Genomic DNA, 21,898 nt, shown 5'->3' with positions numbered 1-21,898 from the left:
AGAGAAGTGTAAACATATGCCATTCCAACATCCTATTGGTTTATAAGCAATCCATCACACCTGGACATGTCACACCACACTCCAGTAAGAACATAGTGCATCCCAAATGTTTCAACATTAATATTTTAATAAAATATTATAGTTGTTACATGACTTTTAGAAAAAAAGGTGTTTTGGCAAGGGGGTAGTGCACTATAGGACCATGTGGTGGGCCTAAGCATTTATCCTTAACGGCATTTTTTTCCCCTCACATTACTTTTACTTTAATACACTAAGTAGTTTTGAAACTACTTTTTGATACTTTTTGAAAACACTTTTTGATACTTCTACAGAAGTTCCTATCTGGGTGGAGTTTCCATGTGCTCCCTGTGTCTGCACGGGTTTCCTCCAGAGACTCCGATTTCCTCTCACAGTCCAGAAAAGTTGAATACTCTAAATTGATTTTTATATGTATGTATAGGTGTATGTATTGTATAGAATTGTGTATGTATAAAATGTATGTATGACCGTGCCCAGATATGGATGGCATCGTTTCCGGGTGAGAGTACGCTGTGTGCTATTAGCTGCCGTTTCTCACCGGTGTGTGAATGAGTGATGAGTACGAATGGCTGTGTGTTAAAGGTGTAAATTGTAAAGCGTCTTTGGATGAAAGGCGCTGTATAAGTGCAATTCGTTCATTTACCTTTACCTCTGATGATGCAAGGTTCACAATACACCTGTTTAAGAGTCATTAAATCGTTGTACCTTTCACAAAAACACAATACACTGTGCAACATTTGGTTGCGTGTGGTGCAGGAGTCTTTTAATGGCTGTAGTTTGCACATTACATGACAGATCAATGACATGTGTTCACAAATTACGGTACAATTTTTTACCAGCAGGAACCTGCAGTATGCCTGCTCTTCAAAATCACATTTTGTCAAGAAAACAAACATAAGAACTGATGCAATGCACAACACGTTTTCATTTCTTCCAAAGTAGATGGCTGATATGAAACGAGCAAAGCAAGTTGTGTGTGTGCTGATTTTGCCAGGAGAGCACACAGGGGTATGTGTATCTCTACCCCTGGCTTTTTCTTTATGCTGCGTCTAGGGGTCTCGTTGGCTGTGGCAGTTGCCAACAGGTCCAGATATGAAACCTGCTAGATATTTGTTGGAAGCTTAAGAGGCCTGGCAGATCACTTGGTGAGCTCTTGGATTGCATCTTTCAACCTTTTTCACATAGCAACTGAGCCAGTGTTTTGTCACCCTGTTAATATAATTTTCTAGTAACTGTGGAAGGAGGACATGTATCAGAGGGAAGGAAAAAAACTAAACTAAACAATAAAGCATACAAAGGTTTGTGCTAAAGGTGTGTGTGTGTGTGTGTTAATAAAAATAAGTTGAATGGTTACAGATGTATGATGGTTATGTTAGTGGTGTGTGGGTAATTTGTTGATGAAAGCTGATTAAGTCACTGATCTATGAGGTTGTAAAGTGCTGACCATGTTTGTAGGTATTCTGTTTTTGATAGATGCTGATATTTTTTCATTTATATATGTTCACTGAGTGATTATTGTTTTTTCTTGATTTCCAGGATTTGGTGGCGCTAACCATAGTTTGGTGACTATGGTTAGCGCCACCAAAAGCCAGCGCTTCTCTTTTAATATATAAAAAAAACAGTCTGCAGCAGGAATATTAGCCCTCTTAGGTGTTTCTTATATATCACTTGTAAAGTAAAGGTACTATAAAACATTCTTTGAATTATGGTGTCCTTTTTAGTTAACTGCATGCAAAAGCTTACCTTTTAATCTGTTTTATTCATGTGAATATTCTAGTGGGTACTCCTACGTTTGAATGCGGATATGATTGTTTGCAGAGACAATTCCAGCCAGTCACCACCGGTTACAATCATTACCATGCACCTTTGACATACCCTTGACGTGAGCAGGCTGGCCAGTTTTGAGCCCCATGCTATCCCATGACTCTTACCTATCACATCACTTTCACCCAATCCTTTGTATCTCCATTTATTTATTTATTTATTTATTTTATTATTGTTATTATTTTATTACTGTTTTTCACTTTGACATAATGTAAATCTTGCAGCTGATTTATTTTAGAAAATTCAGAAAATTTCCAGAACTACCTGAAATTTTTAAATACTAAATTTAATTGAAAGTTACATTGCTATAAAGTTGAGAGTTTGAAGGTGAAAGGTTATAGAGGGACCATGCCAATATGTGTGTGTGTGTATATATATATGTTTAAACAGTGATGTGGCCTCACATCTGGGATGTGAACAAGAGGTTGGAGCCCCTCATCATGCTGAGGAACCTAGAAGATGCACTGGGGAGCAGCAGCAGCAGCCAGGAGAGAAACCGGACCATGGTGAAGTTTTCGACATCCCAATCAATGACCCTGATGAATTTCAAGTGAGTCCTCCCTCTATCTCCTCAGATAACATTGTTTTTGTTTGTGTGTGTGTCGGTGTGTGTGTGTGTGTTGGTAGGCCAGCGCTTTGGAATCAGATCCCCTGGGGCACTGAAGGCTTGGGGAGTGAAGGAGAGGTGAAATTAGATCTATTATCGCTCCCTGGCAGTTTATTTGTCCGCGCCCTGACAAAGTTAGTGCTGACAGCTTGTTTGGTGGGCGGTAAAGCCCCCCTGTCGTCTCCACCGCACGTTTGAGCGCTGACCTTGAGGCTCGCATCCCCGTGGAAAAAACAGAGTGCTTTGTGACTCCCTGCCAATTATCCGGCACTGATAATGCATGAGCTTCTGTCCGCATTTCTCCCGGAATCTGATAACGGCCTGTGTAGGTGAAAAGATTATTGACCTTTTTAAAAGATATCTGCACAGCTTAAATATGGCGCCGGTAATTGATGCTCTTCATCTGTTGTTTTTCCATCCACTTGATAAACCGAAGAAAGAGATTATCCTTCAGTCGAGTGCGATAAGGTCTCGCGTGTTCAGGTGGAGTGGCACTTCTGAAGGACGATGGGAGAAAAAGACGTTTCCTGAAATAAAGATATTCTGTATCTGTTTTTTGTAGCAGTCATTCGCTTAGCCTTTCTTTTAAAGGATGGCTTCAGTTCTTTTCATCTTCACCTCTATCCTCTCCATCTGCTGCTCAAAGTCGATTACAACAAATCTACACTGACCTGCCAAATGTCATGGGACATGGGACTAGTATCATGTCCCATGATGTTTGCCAAGTCCTATAGAACCCACAGATCACTGCACTGAGCTGTGGGATATGCATGTGAGGCCTGCTGCATTGGATATGAGTGTGATTTATGTCAGAGTTATTTATCCATTCGTACAGACAGTTCTTGCCAGAGACCACTGGTTATTATCATTACCACCCAGTGCGTATTCCCAGTACACATGTGACACTCTGGATTAAGGAATGTTAAATGCTCTAAAAACTTTGAAAAAAAAATGGAATGTCCTATCAATCTGGCACCCACTATCAGACCTATTTTAAATTCTGATCTTTTACAACCAGTGGCAGATCTCGTATTTTTCTGAGTAAGTGGCCACAATATTCTTAAAGGGGCAAAGTATTATTTTCATCATGTTCAAATGTGAATGTAGTTTAAAAAATCTTGTACAGTAAAATTTATGGACTTTTTGCCAAATGTTTTTACACAAAAATGAAATCTGTAATCAAAATTGTAATAATTAAAAGGAAATGTTAATCAAAAGTGTATTTTGATTAAGTGTTGCATATTCAAAACAGACACAATACATCATATATATATATATATATATATATATATATATGACATGTATTTGAATGTTTGTTAGTCTTTGCTTGAAGTTTTGTGGATATTTTTGTAAATTTTACTGCTAAAGTCTTTTGCTTCTGGAATATCTTGTTTGAGTCTGCTTTGATCTGTCAGATTTAGAACTGCCAATGTTTACACAGCCTGCCACTTAACACTTAAAGGACTTACTTTTAGTGCAGTAAAATGTGTTAATGTTGAATAGCCCACCTCCATTGGCAGTACTCTTTATCATGTTTTACTACACAAAAAGTCTGGAGTTCTCCTTTAATGTAAATTTACACACTGCTGTCCCATGACTTATGGCATGTCAATATATATTTCATTGCATTTTCCTAAACCTGGAAACTTGAAAGACAAAAAGCAGGTGCTGCAGTTTAATGTTGAAAATGTATGACTGTATATGATATTTGAAGGAACATTGATTCCACCAGTTCAGGTGTAAGACGGTGAGATGCAAATGTTTTATTAAGCTGTTCTTATGAAATGTCTGCTGCCAGATTTTTTTTTCTCCAATTACCCAACTCACTTATTAGGACTCCCCCTATCACTAGCAATGTTCCAACACCAGTGCCACACATGCCTCCTCCGATACATGTGAAGTCAGCCACCAACACCTTTTTGAACTGCTGCTGATGCAGCTTTGCTGTGTAGCATCACAGCACACTCTGTTCTGATACATCAGCTCACAGACACCTAGTGCTGAGTGACATCACCCTTTGGAGTGATGTGGGGAGAGAGCGCCATCTACCCACCCAGAGGGAGCAAAGCCAATTGTGCTCTCTTAGGGCTGCAGTAGCCAAAGGGAAGCTACATGAACAGGATTTGAACCGGCAATCTCCTGATCATAGTGGCAGTGCTTAGTCCGCTGGACCACTCAGAGCCCAGAAAATTGCAGTTTTTAACTTCATTATTTTATAGATGGGTACATCAGCTTAACACAGACATTTTATTTAATATCAGTAAAGAATACTTTTTGTTTCACTGTTAGTTTTGAACTTTGTATTCTTATAATTTAAGTATCAATTTCCAGAGGCAATACTGTAAAATATTTGTGTGTCGGGGGACTATTAAAAAGATAAATAGTAGTTTTTACAGCAAATGTTTTCTTTCACTAAGATTCTAATATTCGCAGTGATAAAAGGGAGCCAGATAAATACTCAAACCTCTGCAATGAAAAAAAGAAATTCTTCTTTTAAAAAACTAGTCCCATTAAAAAACAAACAAAAAAACAACTGAATTTACAATAGTGTGTGTTTAGCATTAATATTTCTTGGAAATACTGCAACAACTGTCCAATGAAATGTCTTATGTATTTTTTTTTAACAAAGGGAAATTATCCACAGTAAACGGTGGCTGTACACATTTACAACAGATACAGATTAGGCTGAAAAACATTGCAGTGTTTCTAGAACCAACCGGGGATACATACAAGCACAGGGCTCAGGATTAAGCCTGGTAGGCATGTAGATGTACAGCATTTTGCTCGCAGTGAAAAGAGAACAAGCTTAGCATGACTAATTGAGCGGAATGATTCTTGCATGCGTCGTCCAACAGCTCAGTCTGTTACATCAAGATGTCACACGTCACTTAAATGTTTGATACCGACACTGACAAGCCTTTTTCCTCAATTGTGGAGGAGGATTCTAGTGCAGCAAGTTGGAGGGTCCTCAGAGATTGAGGTTGAGGGTCAACTGATGAGCAGCCGAGTCTGATCAGTGGGTGTAGTCTTGGCTGCATGGTGTGAACAAAACTGTAGTACTGTAATATAAAGTCCTGTATTTAAAATGCACTGCTGAGTCAGTATGTGCCCAAAATAATCTGCTTTTGATTCATACCAACATTTACTGAAACTGAGCTGGAGCTGTGTTTGGTGAGGACCCTCACAGCACATAATGAAAACACTGTAAGTGCTTAAAATTGCTTTCCAACCCTGAAGTTCCCTAGAGTTTGAGGCACCCTGTCCAATATACTTTAGTGGATTCGCTTAGAAATTTATTTGTTTGCTTGGTTGTTGTATTTAGGGAGGAATTTGATACCAGATCGGTGTATCTGTTCTAAATATGTTTTCACATGAACTAGGGTTCTTGGTTTTGATACATAGTATGTGTTTGATTAGTAGTTTTCGTTTAAGAGAGCAGTTTAGTGAGTGGTTTAAAGGTATTCATTTTGTGGTGGTCTCTAGTTTGAATGAATTTCTTACTCATGAATATTCATGACATGCCAATGTACTGCCTCTGATTGGCTAATAGTGCTTTGACGCTCCCTCTGTGGCTCTGCATTGGTTGGTCTCAAGCCGAGGTGGGCGAGGTCATGAATCCTAATTTACGGGGTTGAGGTCAGTCCTGGGGCTTTTACTGATTTTCTTTTCTTTTTTTTTTATTGACTATTGCAGGCAGTGGGAGTAGATGAACAGATTCAGGTGCAGCGTGCATACAGTATGCAACTCAGAGTGACCTGTTATATTTCACAAGGAACAAATACTAAATGGTTTCTAGCAAAAGCAAACTTTTAAAATACTTTGCTGTATCCTCATTAGATTTGTCAAATGGGTGACATGCATGTCCAGATGTTGTGCCAAATTCTGCTCCTGTCAGAATCCGACTCCCCTTAAGAAAATGCGTGTCATGCAGTGTTCCTTTTATTTCAGTTAATGAATAAGAGAACTATGATTTAGGATTAAGATTTGTTTTCCAGCGAGACAATAATCTGAAGCTTAGAGTGGAAATACACAGAAATGGTTTAAAGAGAACAAGTAGAATGTTCTGGAGTGATTGTTGTGTCAAAGCCTAGACTTTACTTTAATAGAAAATGCTGTCTGGACTTTTACTCATGTAGAAATATTTGTACATTAAAGATATTTCTGTCAAATAATTTATTTTGTCAAAAACAATTAAATTATTTTAATCATCATTCAATTTAAAGCAACAAAAAGGGAAAATGCAGCAAGTTATTTCAGAAGTATCTTCTGTATCGTTCTCTCTTGTCATCAATGTTTTGTTGCTGGACTGCCAAGCAGGCAAATATATTACTTACTGACAAACCTTGTTTGTGGTTCAAGGACTAAATTAATCATAAATTATTTTATTGTCAAAATTTACCTTTACTTAGGCGCCCACCGGCAGCAAGAGCTGCTGCATTGAAAGGGTCCCCAGTTTTCGGCCACCTTACTTTCTTAAAATACTGCATATTACCTTTTCAAATATATACCTAAGCTTTTGTTTTAATAATAAGAACTCTTAACATGACATTGGTGGCTGATAATAATGCGTATTTTTGCATCACTGGGATTATATGTGTGGAACGTGGCTTTGCCTGTGCCGCCTATAGGAAACATGGCGTTTCTGCACTGCACCTATGGGATCCGTGGCTCCCAATGGTGTATAATGACACTGCATTTGTCCTTTGTGGTCAACCATACTCTGATTAGGTCAGGAAAACATGGCGACACACTTGTGTTGTGCTATAGTGATTGCCACTGCACTGTTATCATTGCCGTTGCTATTGCTGTTCCCTGCTGTGGTTCTAGCATTGTTATCAGGGCTAGGGCTAGCCATTTGGGTGCTCTAAGCACAAATGCTTTGTGGTGCTCCCTTCACACAATAATTCAGTATGTCTGACTTTGGTTGATGCAAAACCAGATGGACATTTTTCCTTAGTTTGACCTCCCATTACTCCACGTTGCTACATTAATGTCATTTAAGACATATACTTTGAATACACATTTATGAATTTAGTGGTGTGATATGATAACCCTTTGATTTTAATGTTTTGTTGGACTCTCTCTGGATTCTGCTCTCTATACAAACAATTAGGCAATTTTCTTACATTTGCCGTACCATTACTTAATTTTTACAATAATATAATTTAAAATTTACATAATTAATGCTATGAAAAGTGTTTTTCAAGACATCAGTGGTTTCATTTGATAACACCTTAGATTTTGATATTCTTTATTAAGACTTTTAACTGTGATCTTTATATAACGTATTGTTTAAAAATATAGTGGCTTTAACCTGAAAACAGATGTATTGTATTTTTAGGTAGGTTGTTGTCTTTCTAGTGTATATTTGTTGATTAGACCTGGTTAAATGATATTTATGGAGCTGTAAACTCGTTTCTGTTTCGTTTTCAGTCTCCCAGCTCCGCTGTGCATGCAGCTTTCTGTTAACATGATTACATACTTTTATTTTAATATGTTGTTCCTATTATGATTACTATTGTTATGATGAATTTTCACACGCCTGATTTTTTTCTCTGATTTTTATCACAGCATTAGCCTCTCCCAGCTTCGCTATTGTGCCATTATTCTCAAGCCATGTTCATTGGAGCACTTTACATCTAAAAACTACTACTAAGTATAATCTTATGCTGTGTACTGCATCTTAATGCTCTGAGAGCAAGGCTTGACTCCTTTAGCAGGCAGGGTCACATGACACATTTCATATTTTATGTCATAACCTTTTTCAAATTAAAGCACATCCCTATAGCTGAAATCCCACTGAGGATTCTGTGCAGCCAATGGCAGTCCAGCAATACTAGGCTTGTCTGTTTTTTCTTGTTTCTCATTATATTTACATTGCGAGCATCATGCAGCAGACGCACTCCACGACTGCAGCTAAGCAGCGAAGATTCCTCTCCAGTTATCTGTATGCTCCAGCACACCCAGCCAGGCTCCTCGTTCAGCAGACTAAAACGATCCTGGTGTAACATCTCTCTATTAATTATCATCATCTGTTGCCCGTGATGGAGCACTCTATTTAACGGCCAGGCCAATGACTGTCCAGCACTGAGGACTGCTTACACACACACACACACACACACACACACAGATTGCAGATGGCGTCTGATCTGCGCTCCGATTTGCACGCTGGTGGTGATGTGGGCGCTGTGCCGAGCCTGTTAGCTCCCATCTGTGGCTCTGGGTGCCATTGTGTGTCAGAGAGGAGGAGACACAAAAGGAAGAGAGAAGGACTGGGTGTGTTTTCTGCTCTGAGCCTTTATAGGCAGACTGGTCACTTCTTCAACATGGAGAGGAGTTTACCAACAGAAGCTTAGTTTTTTAAACACGGCTTATAATAATATTAAAATGATTTTTTTTTCGTTATTGACGTAGTTAATAGTTTAAGATGTATTCTTATGCAACTAGTATCCTTATGTTTTGTTTTTTTTCTAGTATTGTTAGCATGTAATACAGCTCTGAAAACAAATAATTAAGAGACCACTTCAGTTTCTGAATCAGTTTCTCTGATTTTGCTGTTTATAGGTATATGTTTGAGTAAAATGAACATTAATGTTTAATTCTGTAAACTACAGATGCCATTTTTCCCAAATTCCAAATAAAAATATTGTAATTTAGAGCATTCATTTGCAGAAAATGAAAATAACAAAAAAGATGCAGAGCTTTCAGACCTCAAATAATGCAAAGAAAACAAGTTCATATTCATAAAGTTTGAAGATCAGAAATCAATATTTGATTGAATAACCCTGGTTTTTAATCACAGTTTTCATGCATCTTGGCATGTTCTCCTCCATCAGTCTTACACACTGCTTTTGGATAACTTTATTCCACTCCTGGTGCAAAAACTCAAGCAGTTCAGCTTGGTTTGATGGCTTGTGATCATCCATCTTCCTCTTGATTTTATTCCAGAGGTTTTTAATTTGGTAAAATCAAAGTAACTATAATTTTTAAGTTGAGCTGTAAATTGTTGTTATTAGTTTCTTATTTATTCTTATGCCAGTAGTAGCTTTATTTATATACTTATTTTATGCTCTCATGAAAATATAAAATGTATTGTTAATAGTTTCCTCTTTTTATGTTTATGTGGGATTTGCTGTGCCTGTGCTCCTGCAACACTGTGAATTTTGCCATGTTTTATATTTGTTTACAATAAAAATAGTTTTTCTTAATAGTGTATTGTTATGCCAGGAGTAGCTTTAGTTAATAAACTTTGCTAATAATTCTGAAATGTATTGTTGTTAAATGTTTCTAAAATAACTTTGGCAGTATTAGCAAAAAAATGCTAAAATTAATAATTAAAACTTGTTAACAGTTTATTTATTGTTATGCCACTAGTTTTATTAGTCATTGCTAATTTAAATAAATTTGCTCTTAGTTGCTAATATTTTTTTCATGTCTTATATCAGAAGTTTTTTACTTTACCAGTGTTAATAATATTAATGTTAATTTGTTTTTGTTAATAGTTTCTTTTTTTTGAACAAACAGTTTATTAGGGTTTTGGCATTCAAATACAAATGCAGAAATTTAAAAGCTATAAACAGTAAAAAAAATTAACACAAACATTAAAAAAAAAGAAACATGTAAAATTGACAGCAGTTAAACTTGAGGAAATGGGAAAAAACACTATGTAAAGTGTAACAAGGGTTTCTTTACTTTATTTAAGTTAATAATAGTAGTTTGTGATCTTATGAAGGTGATGAGGATGTTGATGGAGATGGCTGTTATCAATCTTTTTATAATATAACAGTTTATTCAAACAGTTTCATAGCTATATATTTAAATATTTTTATGCTAATGCAGTGCCCTGTTTTAGTAACCACAACATCAGTTTTTGACTGGATGGCAGCTTGGCAGCAAAAAACTTTCTTTGATTGGTTGTAAGTCAGTGCTTGTTCCTCCTTTTTTTCCACATCTGATAGGAACTGACCAGAGAGACAGTTAGACCTCAGCAGCAGAAACAGCAGCAGGGGGAGGAAGAGGAGGAGAACTCCAGAGATGAAGAAGAAAGCAGCAGTTTACAAGCTTCTGCTGCTGATACTGTGATCCACTCATCAAGTGCAGCCAGTGAAGAGAAGATCTTAACTGAAGCACTGGGTAACGTTACACTCTGTTTCAGCACAGCAAGTAATAATAATTAAAAAAAAAAGAAATTTAGGAAAGAAATGAATAAGAAAATGACCAACAGCCAAATTGACATTTCAGCTGAAGTTACAAATGCAATTTCCCCTGTCAGAAGTCGTGACCTTATGTGACAGCTTATTTCTACGGCGGGGACGGAGCTCGGCGGCCGCTGATTGGAGTTGTCACCTGAAAGCATTCTGTTATGCCTGATGGTGAAATTAATAGTGACACCTAGTGTGAAGAAGAATAATTGCTGATTCACAGCCTATTGAGGGAGAGAAAGGCCCCTAAAATGAATAATTTCATACTGTATGTTGGTTGATATTTATATCAGAGCTTTCTCTTCTGCCGTGTTCAGGTTGTACACACACACATCCTGTAGGTTTTTGTAAGCTGAAATATAACTCAGTGTGAGGAGGGATAAAGATGTATAGGTAAGTAGAGGTGGGCAATATGACCCGACAATAATATCATGATATTTCAGGCTATTTTGCGAAAACGATATTGTTGATGAAATCTTTTATTAATGTCAAAGTTAAATGTAATGTGGGTATTTATATGATTACCAAATTCTTGTGGATATAATCAAATTTCAGGAAAAATTTGATTATCAATAAACGTCTATTTTCTGGTCTGTTTTCATACACAAGGCGCACAGGATCATAAGGCGCATTATTTTTAAAGTTAATATACAAAGATTTCTTTCCTGAAAACTGTTTATTTGTAAAGTAATGAGTAAAGCGCTTCCGTTTAACTACAGTAAGCTTATATTTCCAGATTTCCAATAAGGCTAGCCAGATGAGATGAGATATCCTGACTGTTCCGGTGACCCAGAGCAATATTAGCTAGCAGTTCATCCTGCATAGCTTGTTTAAACACCGTAAACCAGAAAGCAACAGTCCACTATCCTCATCTCTGTATGGTGAAAGAGCTAACTAGCGCTTACCGCGGTTAGCGGGTAATGCTAATGCTGCTCCAGCAGTGCTAGCCTGGGTTAGCAGCAGCCTATAGTCCGATATACTCGCCTCTGAATAGCGAAAGAGCTAACTAGCGCTTATCACGGTTAGCGACTAATGCTAATGCTGCTCCAGCAGTGCTAGCCTGGATTAGCAGCAGTCTATAGTCCGATATACTCGCCTCTGAACGATGAAAGAGCTAACTAGCACTTACCACGGATAGCGGGTAATGCTAATACCGCTCCAGTCTTGCGACTCTGTGCTGGTGATCTAAACTAGAGAACTAAACTATAGAATTAAAATATAGAATAAACGATAACGCTGTACTTCAGCAGAGTGGCTTTACTGCTCCTTACAACCTGAATGTTAAAACTCATACATAAGCACACTGGATTATAAGGCACACATACGATTTTGGGAAAATTATAAGATTTGAAATGTGCCTTATAGTGTGAAAAATAAGGTATGTATCAAAATAAATCTACTAGAATGCTAAAGTGTAAAAAAAGAAAAAATGTCCCTAAAATTTCATAGACAGAATACTATTAGTACCACAAAATAAATTCTGATCTTATTATGTACGATACAATGAGGCAAAACAACTGTACACAAAAATTGCATAATCAATACCCAAATAATTACAAATTAGATGCTCTCAATACAGAATCCTGCTATTTGGATATGAGTTTTATTTTGTCGTTTCTAAAATAATAATGATGTATTTTATCTTGTATGATACGACATGGCACATCCCCTTACATACATACTGTAAGCCACTACCGTATTTTGTCTCAAAGCTTTGTGTGATTGTGTTCATCAACCTCAGGCTTTGGGACAGTGTGCCACCTGCCCGCAGTGATTACTCAGGATTTAAATGGCCGAGAGCGAAACACACGGAGCAGCTACTCAGGAGAAGATGAAATATTCATGGCTTCAAAGCAGATGTTAGCATCAGAAAGCTTGACCCACAATACACTGACAATGCTAAGCGCTTTATGCTGTAAGCGCGCATTTGTGTGAGTGTGTGTGTCTGTGTCTGTGTGTGTATACGATGGTTTTCATGTGTTTTGTGTGCTGTTGTGTGACTGACAGGGCTTTGTGAAGAGGCCAGACCAGCATTTTGGGGACGTTTGAATAAACATGAAGGTCTTGCAAGAGAAAGAAGTGGAACACAGATGGACACGCAGGTACAAATCTGAAGAAAAAAAAAATGGGGACAAAATTTTGCACTCTTCTTCTAGAGTCAAATATTTTATTTTATAAAAATAAATAAGAACTAAGTCACTTTAAATAAGAGAGCTGTAGCATTCATAGATACTACGATGATTACAATGCTTTAGATTGGATTTTTTAAAGTGACAAAATTTTGTTTAGTTTTACATTTAAAATTTTATCTTAACATCCCATTTGCTTATTCTTTTGATGATATCTTGTGTATTTAAAGACACCCAAATAATTTAAGGAATTAAAATGGATCACAGAAAATTTTTGACATTTTAAGTGACAGTCTGTAAGTTTTGGGGATTTAGAGACCCCTCTGGTAAGAAGGTGTAATTGCATGCATATACATGCATTGTGGTGTGGTCTCATTTTAACCCAGATAAATCTGTTAATTTTAGTGAGGATTCTGTTGCAGTCTATCCACTCTGTCTCTGTCCCTCTCTTCAGTTCTAACACTGTGTTTCTTTGATTTAACAATATGAGCAGAATGAGCAGATAAGGACTGAGTTTGACTGAGCAGGTTCTCCATGTTCGCAGTAGCTCATTAGCAGCACTTGAGTTGCTCACGTAACTAGATAAAGTGGTCAGAAAACTCCCAGGGAAACCTACCAGACCACTCTGTTTTTAGAATTAATATATGTGGCTTTTCTGGAAAGTTTCTGAGTGTGTAGAAGGAGAAATATTATAATAAATGAAATTAAATATTTTATTAGATTTTTGACCAAGTGAATTGAGCTGTATTCAGAGCGTGTTAATTATATCACTGCTGTCCCGTGAAAACCATGTATCTCCATTTTCAGGGACGTGCACAGGAATCTTGAATGGCAGTTGCTCTAACCTGAAGAATGGGCACCCCCACCACACAAAAAAAAGAGTCTCTCTCTCTCTCTCCTGTATTCATCTCTTTTCCGTGGGCATTTCGAATTTTCTGCATTAACACAACGTGCATGTGAATAATTTGAGTAGTGCTTTATGTCCGTCATTCATCTTGCTTGATAAAATGAAATGTTATCAGCTGCATGTAACTTAGTTTGGTTAGCCTCCAACAAAACAACCCGAGTGCTGCGTGTCCCCCGCTACGCCCGCACCCCTCCCTTTCGAGGTGTCTAAATCTGAATGATTGACTCTGAAAACTTTGTTTTACGAAACTTCAATCAAAATTACGAATTAAAAAGAAAATCTTGTTGAAATATGAAATCATATTTGCCTATATTATTTTTTCCCCTCCCTCGGAAGGGCAATATCAGCCAAGGACGGCAAAAGGGCAGTTGCCCAAGCACATTGGGCCATAGCGCTGCATGTCACTGTCCATTTTCTCTCAGTTTGTAGTTTTCTCCATTATTTAAACCCTGTAGCTGATTTGTTCTCATTGTAAATCGTTCAGGATAAACTCGGTTCTGATACATCAGCTCACAGATGCCTCGTGCTGATCCACCTCACCCTTTGGAGTGGGGAAAGAGCACCATCTACAAACCCAGAGAGAGCAAAGCCAATTGTGCTCTCTCGGGGCTCTGGCAGCTGATGGCAAGCTGCATGACCGGGATTTGAACCAATGAGCAATCTTCCGATCATAATTTAAGGGGTTTCTAATAAATTGTTTGCCTTCTCATATAATGTCACAAATTTAGAGAGACATGTTTTTTTTTCATCGGGCAGCAATAATATGTAGGTGCAGTGTTGCCTATTAATTCATAAATCAGTTTGTTTATTTATAATAGTTGTATAATGTTCTGGAACTGAGTTCTTCTGTTTTGTAGAGTGTAAACCTGGTCCACATGTATTCCACTCCTCTATGCAGATGAAGTTTTTGTCTTTCTCCTGCATTAATGTCATTGCGAGAGCATGGTGGGTTTGCTCAGGAGAGTGTTTGCCATCCACGCTCTGTGCCCTCCTTTATCCGTGTTGATGTTTGGATTACGTTGAATAAGTTGGCACTTGTCCATTCTGAGCCAATCACATGAAATTAGCTCCGTGTTTAGTTTGGGATTTAGCTCATTGCTCTCCATTCCTAAGCAGATGGGTTGGGATGGGCTCGGCTAGCGGCTCGAAAATCACAGCAGGAGTTAAAAAAAGTAAAGTAAACTAGAGAGAGAGAGAGAGAGAGAGACTTTTCACAAACCATTTCCTCCTGAACTGTTTTGTGTGTGTGAGGCAGACTGAGTGTGCACGTCATTCAGTTCTGTCATTTCAGGCCTGTAATAATCAGTGTGATGTTAACCTGTCCAACACTGAAATTGCAGGACGTAGCATTATGCAGATTAGACTTATCGTGTATTAGCAAGAATCTAGCGATATAAGTTATCACGATACAGGAGTTACAGTTGAATATATTGCAATATGTTGTGATGCCTTGTGTAAGCAAGGTGATAAGTGATGCACTTGGTATGCAGATATGTTAGACACTGGATCTTGCCACAAGAGGGCGTTCTTTCCTTGCTGCCATATAAAAAGACTCTCGGAAGATACTTTTGAATAGTGTTCCTCTTGGTGAAAGGTCGCTGTCTGCTAGACATTATAGTATGGGCTGTAAAGGGTAACATTTGCAAGTTTTTTCCAATCTGTTAACTTTAGGAAACACTTACATTTTTAATCAATAATCATTTTTCAAAAATGATTAAATAAAATATTTTCTTTTTTGATTTGGAGTTGTAATTAGGGCTGGGTATTGCTTTAAAATTTCCAGTACTCATACGATATTTTGAATTTGAAACCAAAGCTCATTTTTTTCTAAATTGTAACCAAAAAATGTTTGCCCCCCCCAGTTAAAACATAAATGTTGTTTATCACATCTGAGTTCAATTTCACTATCCACACCTGACAAAGTGCAGTAGACCAAAAGAGACTTAAAAGCTAGACTTATCCAATGCCTTATGCCAATATCCAAAGAAATTCAGGAACAGATGAGAAAGAAAGTAATTGAGATCTGTCAGTCTGGAAAAGATTATAAAGCCATTTCTAAAGTTTTGGGAATCCAGCAAACCACAGTAAGAACCATTATCCACAAATGGCGGAAAACTTGGAACAGAGGTGAACCGTCCCAGGAGTGACTGGCTGAACAAAATTACCGCCAAGAGTGCAGTGACGACTCATCCAAAAGGTCACAAAAAACCCACAACAACATCTGTTTGCGACCTCTAACTGCAGGACAGTGATCCAAAATTCACCAGCAAGTCCATCTCTGAATGGATAAAGAAAAACAGGGTGAAGACTTTGGAGTGGCCTAGAAAACCCTCCAACGTGATGGAATTACAACAATTCAGTTGTTAGGTTTTGGGGCAAACACTTTTTTTTACACAGGGCCATGTAGATAAGTAAAAACCTTTATTTAAAAACTGCATTTTGTGTTTACTTGTGTTCTCTTTAACTAATATTTCAATTTGTTTGATGATCTGAAACGTCATGAATGGGCAAACGCTATTTCACACCACTATACAGCTTATTTTAAGAGCACTTCAAAATAATGATTTTACCAAATTGAAAATCTCTGGAATTAAATCAAGAGGAAGATTTCAAGCCATCACAAGCCATCAAACCAAAAGCAGTGTGTAAAACTGGTGGAGGAGAACATGCCAAAATGCATGAAAACTGTTATTAAAAAACAGGGTTATTCCACCAGATATTGATTTCTGAACTCTATTTAAAACTTTATGAATATGAACTTGTTTTCTTTGCGTTATTTGAGGTCTGAAAGCTCTACATCTTTTTTTGTTGTTTCAGCCATTTCTCATTTTCTGCAAATAAATGCTCCAAATGACAATATTTTTATTTGGAATTTGGGAGAAATGTTGTCCATACTTTCTAGAATAAAATAACAATGTTAATTTTACTCACATATACCTATAAATAGCAAAATCAGAGAAACTGATTCAGAAACTGAAGTGGTCTTTTTTTTTTCCCCAGAGCTGTAGCTCAGATGTGCTGTGTTTGTTCCCAATGTAAAGGATGGCTGTTTGGATGTGTTTATGAGCGTTTTGACTGCAGTGGGTCACACCACAGCCTGCACAACAGGACTTATTTCAAAGTGTGAAACTGAACACAATCCAACACCAGAAATGTTTTATATCATATTATAGCTGTTTTACTTGTGTGTTCATAAGCAGATCACCAGGATTCTGTGCCTGTCATCAGCTCTGCTCTTTTCCTCTGTGTGTGCTGGCAGGGTCGAGTGGCCAGATTGGCTCTGATGGCTCATTTAACTGGGAAGGAGGGAGTCGGTTGCAGCTAAATTACCCTCACTCTGGCCTTGATTTCTGCTCACTAGTTATTTGAGGCTGATTTCCTGGGTTTGACTCTGGTTCTGTTGTCGCAACGACACTCAATTTTCTCCTGGCGTACAAACTTGTGATATCCCCATGTTCGCAGCAGCTCTTGTATCAGTGCCATTAGCAGTGTTGTGATTACTCAGGTAACCAGCATAAAGTGTTGCTAAGGCAAAAAACAGACCCCTCTGTTTTTAAAATGAATGTGTTAAGCCCCATCCAGACGGGATTAGTTTTTCAGGGGGTCCTGAGGTAATTTTCTCTTTTATGGGGGTCTTTTGCGATTTTATTCCCATCCGGAACAACCATCTGAGAAAATTACAGGCTGAATTACCTACTGTTTTTTGCAGAACTTCGTTGTCGTTTGGTAATTTTAGTCCTATCCAGACATCTATGAGTTTCGCCACCTCGTGTTTAATAAAATAGCTATTTGTCCACTGCTATGTACCGTAATTACACTTCAGTCACGCATTTCCATGGAGAGCCACGTAAACACAACAGCAAGTGGAAATGGACACAGCTCACAGATGCGTTTCCATACGGACTCTCATACTTTGTCATTGGTTGTGAACTGTACTTTCATTTAATTGTACTTTCAATTTGAATTGTTGCTGAGGTTTGGCTTCACCCCAAACCGAAATAAATAAGACTCTAAGTGTCTTTTCTCTGCTCCAGTGTCTTTTAGAGCACTTAGACGCTGCTATCTTGCTCCGTGTGCAAAACCTGATATCACGTGACAACACAATGTTATGTGACCGAGAAAGCCAAAAACTCACTGATCCTCCTGTTTTTTCAATTGCAGTCCAGATGCAATAATTTTATCACTAAGTAGAAGTGTGAAATATTTTTCACAGACGTCCCCCTGAGAAACTAATCCCAGATAGGGCTTTAGACTAAGCGATGATTATTAGAATATGTTGGATTTCTGCTTTATGTTGTATAGGGTGTCCTTTTCTACCTAGAATTATCATTAGGATTTATAATATTAAAGTTCAGGAAAATGGCTCAGAGATTTTTAATGTAACAGCTCTTTACTGGTGCTAATTGTCCTCCCTCCCTCTGTCTCTCTCTCTTTCTCTCTCTCTCTCTCTCTCTCTCTCTCTCTCTCTCAGATGTTTTACCCCTTACTGTTAACTTACACATTGTCCATTTTCCCTCCTGTAGTTTCATCCCTGCAATGGATGCCCTGGTCAAAAAGCCCAAAGGGAATTTTGTCTCCAAATCGATGCTGTTTGCAGCCAAAGCTCTGTCTCCTCTCTACCTCCTCTCCTGATGGAGCTGCAGTCTACAGGAGCATCCCCCCAGCAAGGTCTGTTCCACTACAGCAAAGCTCACTAATTACACTTTATTTATTTCATGAGGCATGCTGTTCAACTGTTAGTGTCCTCAAAACTTTTACTGGTTACAATGTCAACTTTTTTTTATACATTTTGTGGAAATGTAATGTTCAATGGATTGTCAGAAATGCAGCAAAATTAACTATATGCACTATAAGGCGCACTTAAAATCATTTAATTTTCCCTAAAATCATCAGTGCGCCTTATATTGCGGTGCATCTTGTGTATAAATTCTACCAGTCAGGTTGTAAGGAGCAGTATACAGGAGTTTTAGTTCAGCTGGAGCTGTATTAGCATTAGACGCTAACCGCTGGCTCTTTTACCTTTCAGAGGTGAGTATTATCGGCATGTAGGGCTAGAACTGCTGTAGCAGCATTAGCATTCGCGCTAATGTTTAGCTGCTAATGCTAATTCTGCTGCACCCAGCCTTAGTGGAAATCTAGAAATCTAAGCTTACTATAAATAAACAGAAGCACTTTACTCACCCACAAAAACAGTTTTCAGGAGAGAAATCTGTGTAGATTAACATCCAGCACTAGTTTAACTTTAAACAGTTTCGTTTACTTAGCTTAGCTTTACTTAACTTTGTAAATATTGTGACTGAAGATTGCCTAAGCATTGATCAATAACCCTAACAACATTTAAACTTACATTTTTGTATTAATCATTTTATTTTTTTCAAGTGAATGGAAAAAGTGTTAAAAGGCCTGTTAAATAGCGGGATTTATTATATATCATTACAGATACTTTACAAAGTTCTCAAGCAATTTGGAAAATAGAATACTGTACAGAAGGAAAAAGATGCAGCAAGATGGATTGATAATCGTTTTATAATTGCATTGCAGATCTGAATCGTAATCGAATTAAATCATAAGGTGCCTAGCGATTCCCACCTTTGTTGAAAATGGTGAAAAAGATACAAGACTAAGGCATGAATCAGACTAAACAACCTGAAGCTGGAATGAAATTTGGGACAAGCTACACAGCAAAGGTCTGACAGAAAAATCTAAATAAAATGTTTTGCATCTACAGTAATTGTTAACATTTAATCCATGTTATCCAATGTTACATATCAGTGCTTTCCAATAATAAAGAAAAACATGCCCAATAGAAATGCCCTCAAATTACTTGGAAAAGCTCTTATTTTACCTTTATGTTCATTCAAAATGAAACATTTTTGTCTTTTTCTGTACTTGTCACTCTTTTTGGCGATGCATGTTTTTTTACTGGACAGAGACAATATATGCTCTTTGTCTTTATATGTTTAATTGCTCTAAATGCAATAACCAGACTTTAAATCAACAATTCAGTTGAAATGTTAATGATCAGAGGTCATTTCCATCAGTGTCTGTGTTACTGGAATGAAATCATGCGGTGCAGCTCTGAAGAATACATCTGTGTGTTAGAAACCCATTTACTGACCCGTGATTATATTCATGGGTTTTTATTTGTTTGCCCCTGGCATCGGCTGAAACGCCCCCAAATCAAAAGCATGGCATCGCTTTCATCAGAGCAGGGAGAGGCCTATTCAGTGGGGGGTGCAGTGCATGCTCTATATTAACCAAAACCAGTAGTGCTGTGTATTGTAATGAAAATGTCTTATAATGCGTGTAGTTACAGATGCAGTACAGTAAAAGAAATATTATATGCAAAGCTGATTAACTAACATACATTATGATTTGCTATGTTAGTTTATTATCTATTCATAGTGCTTTCCTGGAGGAAGGCCAGTATTTACAATGTATGGATTTTTTAAAAATCTGTCTGTTTATAAAATAAGGATAATTAGATGAGCTGCTGGCGGAACTCAACAAATCCGTACAGTATCTGGAGTTCATGGAGTAGATCAGCAACCAAACGTGGTGTTCTAAACAACATATTATTAACATCATCTTCTGCCTGCTAACTTTATGTTTATTTGGGTTTATTCAAATATTATATGTAGTTTTATATGTAGACACTTTCACTAACCACCGACTTCTTCTGTTTGAGCTTATTATAATACATTTCTTGACAAAAAATAGGCAATCAACAAAAGAAATCAACTGACAGGAATAAATCTTGTCATTAAGTCACTCAGAATGGCAACGGGTCGTCTTCAGTGAGTAGTCTGTTTTTGTCTTGTTGGAGACATCCAGCAAATCTGTTTGTGGAGTCACCGTGGTCAGTACCAAGATCATAACAGGCACTTTGACAGCCCAACGGTACAGTAATGAGATTCTTGCATAGGGCTGGGTATTGAAATTTAATACCAAAAAAAGGTACCGATCAAAATCTCTGTGCTACCAAGTGCCTAAAGGTCTAAACAAAACGGGGCTTTTTCTTTATGCTTTGCATCAAACACACATAAACACTGCACATGCAGATGGCACACGCCAGCAGGTAAAAATATTGCGACACCACCTTGGTGCACACAGCAGCAAAGAGCATGCACAGAAATGCAGGGAGTGTAATAAACATGTTAAAGGTCTCTAAAGTCGGACTCTATTTATAAAGATTCATCCACACTTAAGTTTCCTTCAAATTGTCAACTGCCAACTGCCACTGCGCTCTTACACTCTCTTTTACAGTGTCTCTCTCACTTTTTCTCACACTGTCTTGTGCTGTCTTTTTCTCTCTCACTCCCTCTCTCTCCCTCTCTCATCTCATCTCTCCTGAGATATTATAATACAGTAAAAAGGTTCTAGTCTGCCAGAACTAAACCACACAACACTATTATTACTTTCTCTCTCCCAAAGATACAAGAAACAACCAGCATCATGATTTTATTTCATTTTAAGTTACTTTTTTTACGTGTCTTGTACTGGCCGAAGTCCATTAATAAATGCTTAAAAATGTGTGCACTGTTTGATATTTGCATTGATGATTTTTATGTTTTTGTTTGTTTCAAGTAAATACCAAAATGCCTTAAATATATAGTTTCCATTACTATATTGAGCAAGCAAATATCTTTTGTAAGAATCGCAGGCTAGTACAAGACATTACAAGACTTTTACAAACACATTTTTGAATAATGTATGGGTATGGTATCTTATTGGAAATTTGTTAAACCATACCCAGGCATACTCTTGCACGCTATTTCAACAGGACCGTGCTTGTCAATATGCTGCATCGCCAGACCTATCCCTGAATAAAAAAATTGTGGGATTCTATTGGATGTGCTTTAACACACCATTAGTAACCCCACAACTCATGCACAGATGTTTGGCATATTGTTTTACACACTGTAAAACAGTGTATGTGTAGCCCAATAAATATAGCCCATATCAGTCTGAATTGTTTTAATCGTTTATTGTTTCTGTGTTTCTGGTCATCTTTATCTTCCTTACAAATCACACTGCAATTCCGCACTTCTGGTTGCAACTATCATTGCATATAGAGTAGTCCAATTTAACATACATACGTTTTATCTCTGTAATCTAAAATATCCGAAAACGCTCCTCATTTCTGAAGTGTTTATCCATCTTACCTTGGTTACCGGTGCCTCCCACAGAC

At 37.6% G+C, this 21,898-nt stretch overlaps 1 protein-coding gene across 6 annotated transcripts in view; it reads left to right on the top strand.

The window, feature by feature from the left end:
* Positions 1-21,898, top strand: part of rbm33b (RNA binding motif protein 33b) — a 76,573-nt gene that overhangs the window by 7,233 nt on the left and 47,442 nt on the right. For all 6 annotated transcript variants that reach the window (XM_049478612.1, XM_022679179.2, XM_022679178.2 and 3 more), the window contains exons 5-8: positions 2,254-2,413; positions 10,429-10,603; positions 12,679-12,773; positions 18,231-18,375. In XM_049478612.1, coding sequence (XP_049334569.1) covers positions 2,254-2,413; positions 10,429-10,603; positions 12,679-12,773; positions 18,231-18,375 — 575 coding nt within the window. The remainder of the gene's footprint in view (positions 1-2,253; positions 2,414-10,428; positions 10,604-12,678; positions 12,774-18,230; positions 18,376-21,898) is intronic.

The sequence above is a fragment of the Astyanax mexicanus genome, chromosome 4 (assembly GCF_023375975.1).
Source record: "Astyanax mexicanus isolate ESR-SI-001 chromosome 4, AstMex3_surface, whole genome shotgun sequence".
NCBI classification, from domain to species: Eukaryota; Metazoa; Chordata; class Actinopteri; order Characiformes; family Acestrorhamphidae; genus Astyanax; species Astyanax mexicanus.
Note: the sequence above shows the minus strand (reverse complement) of the source record. Positions and strands in the feature narration are given on the sequence as shown.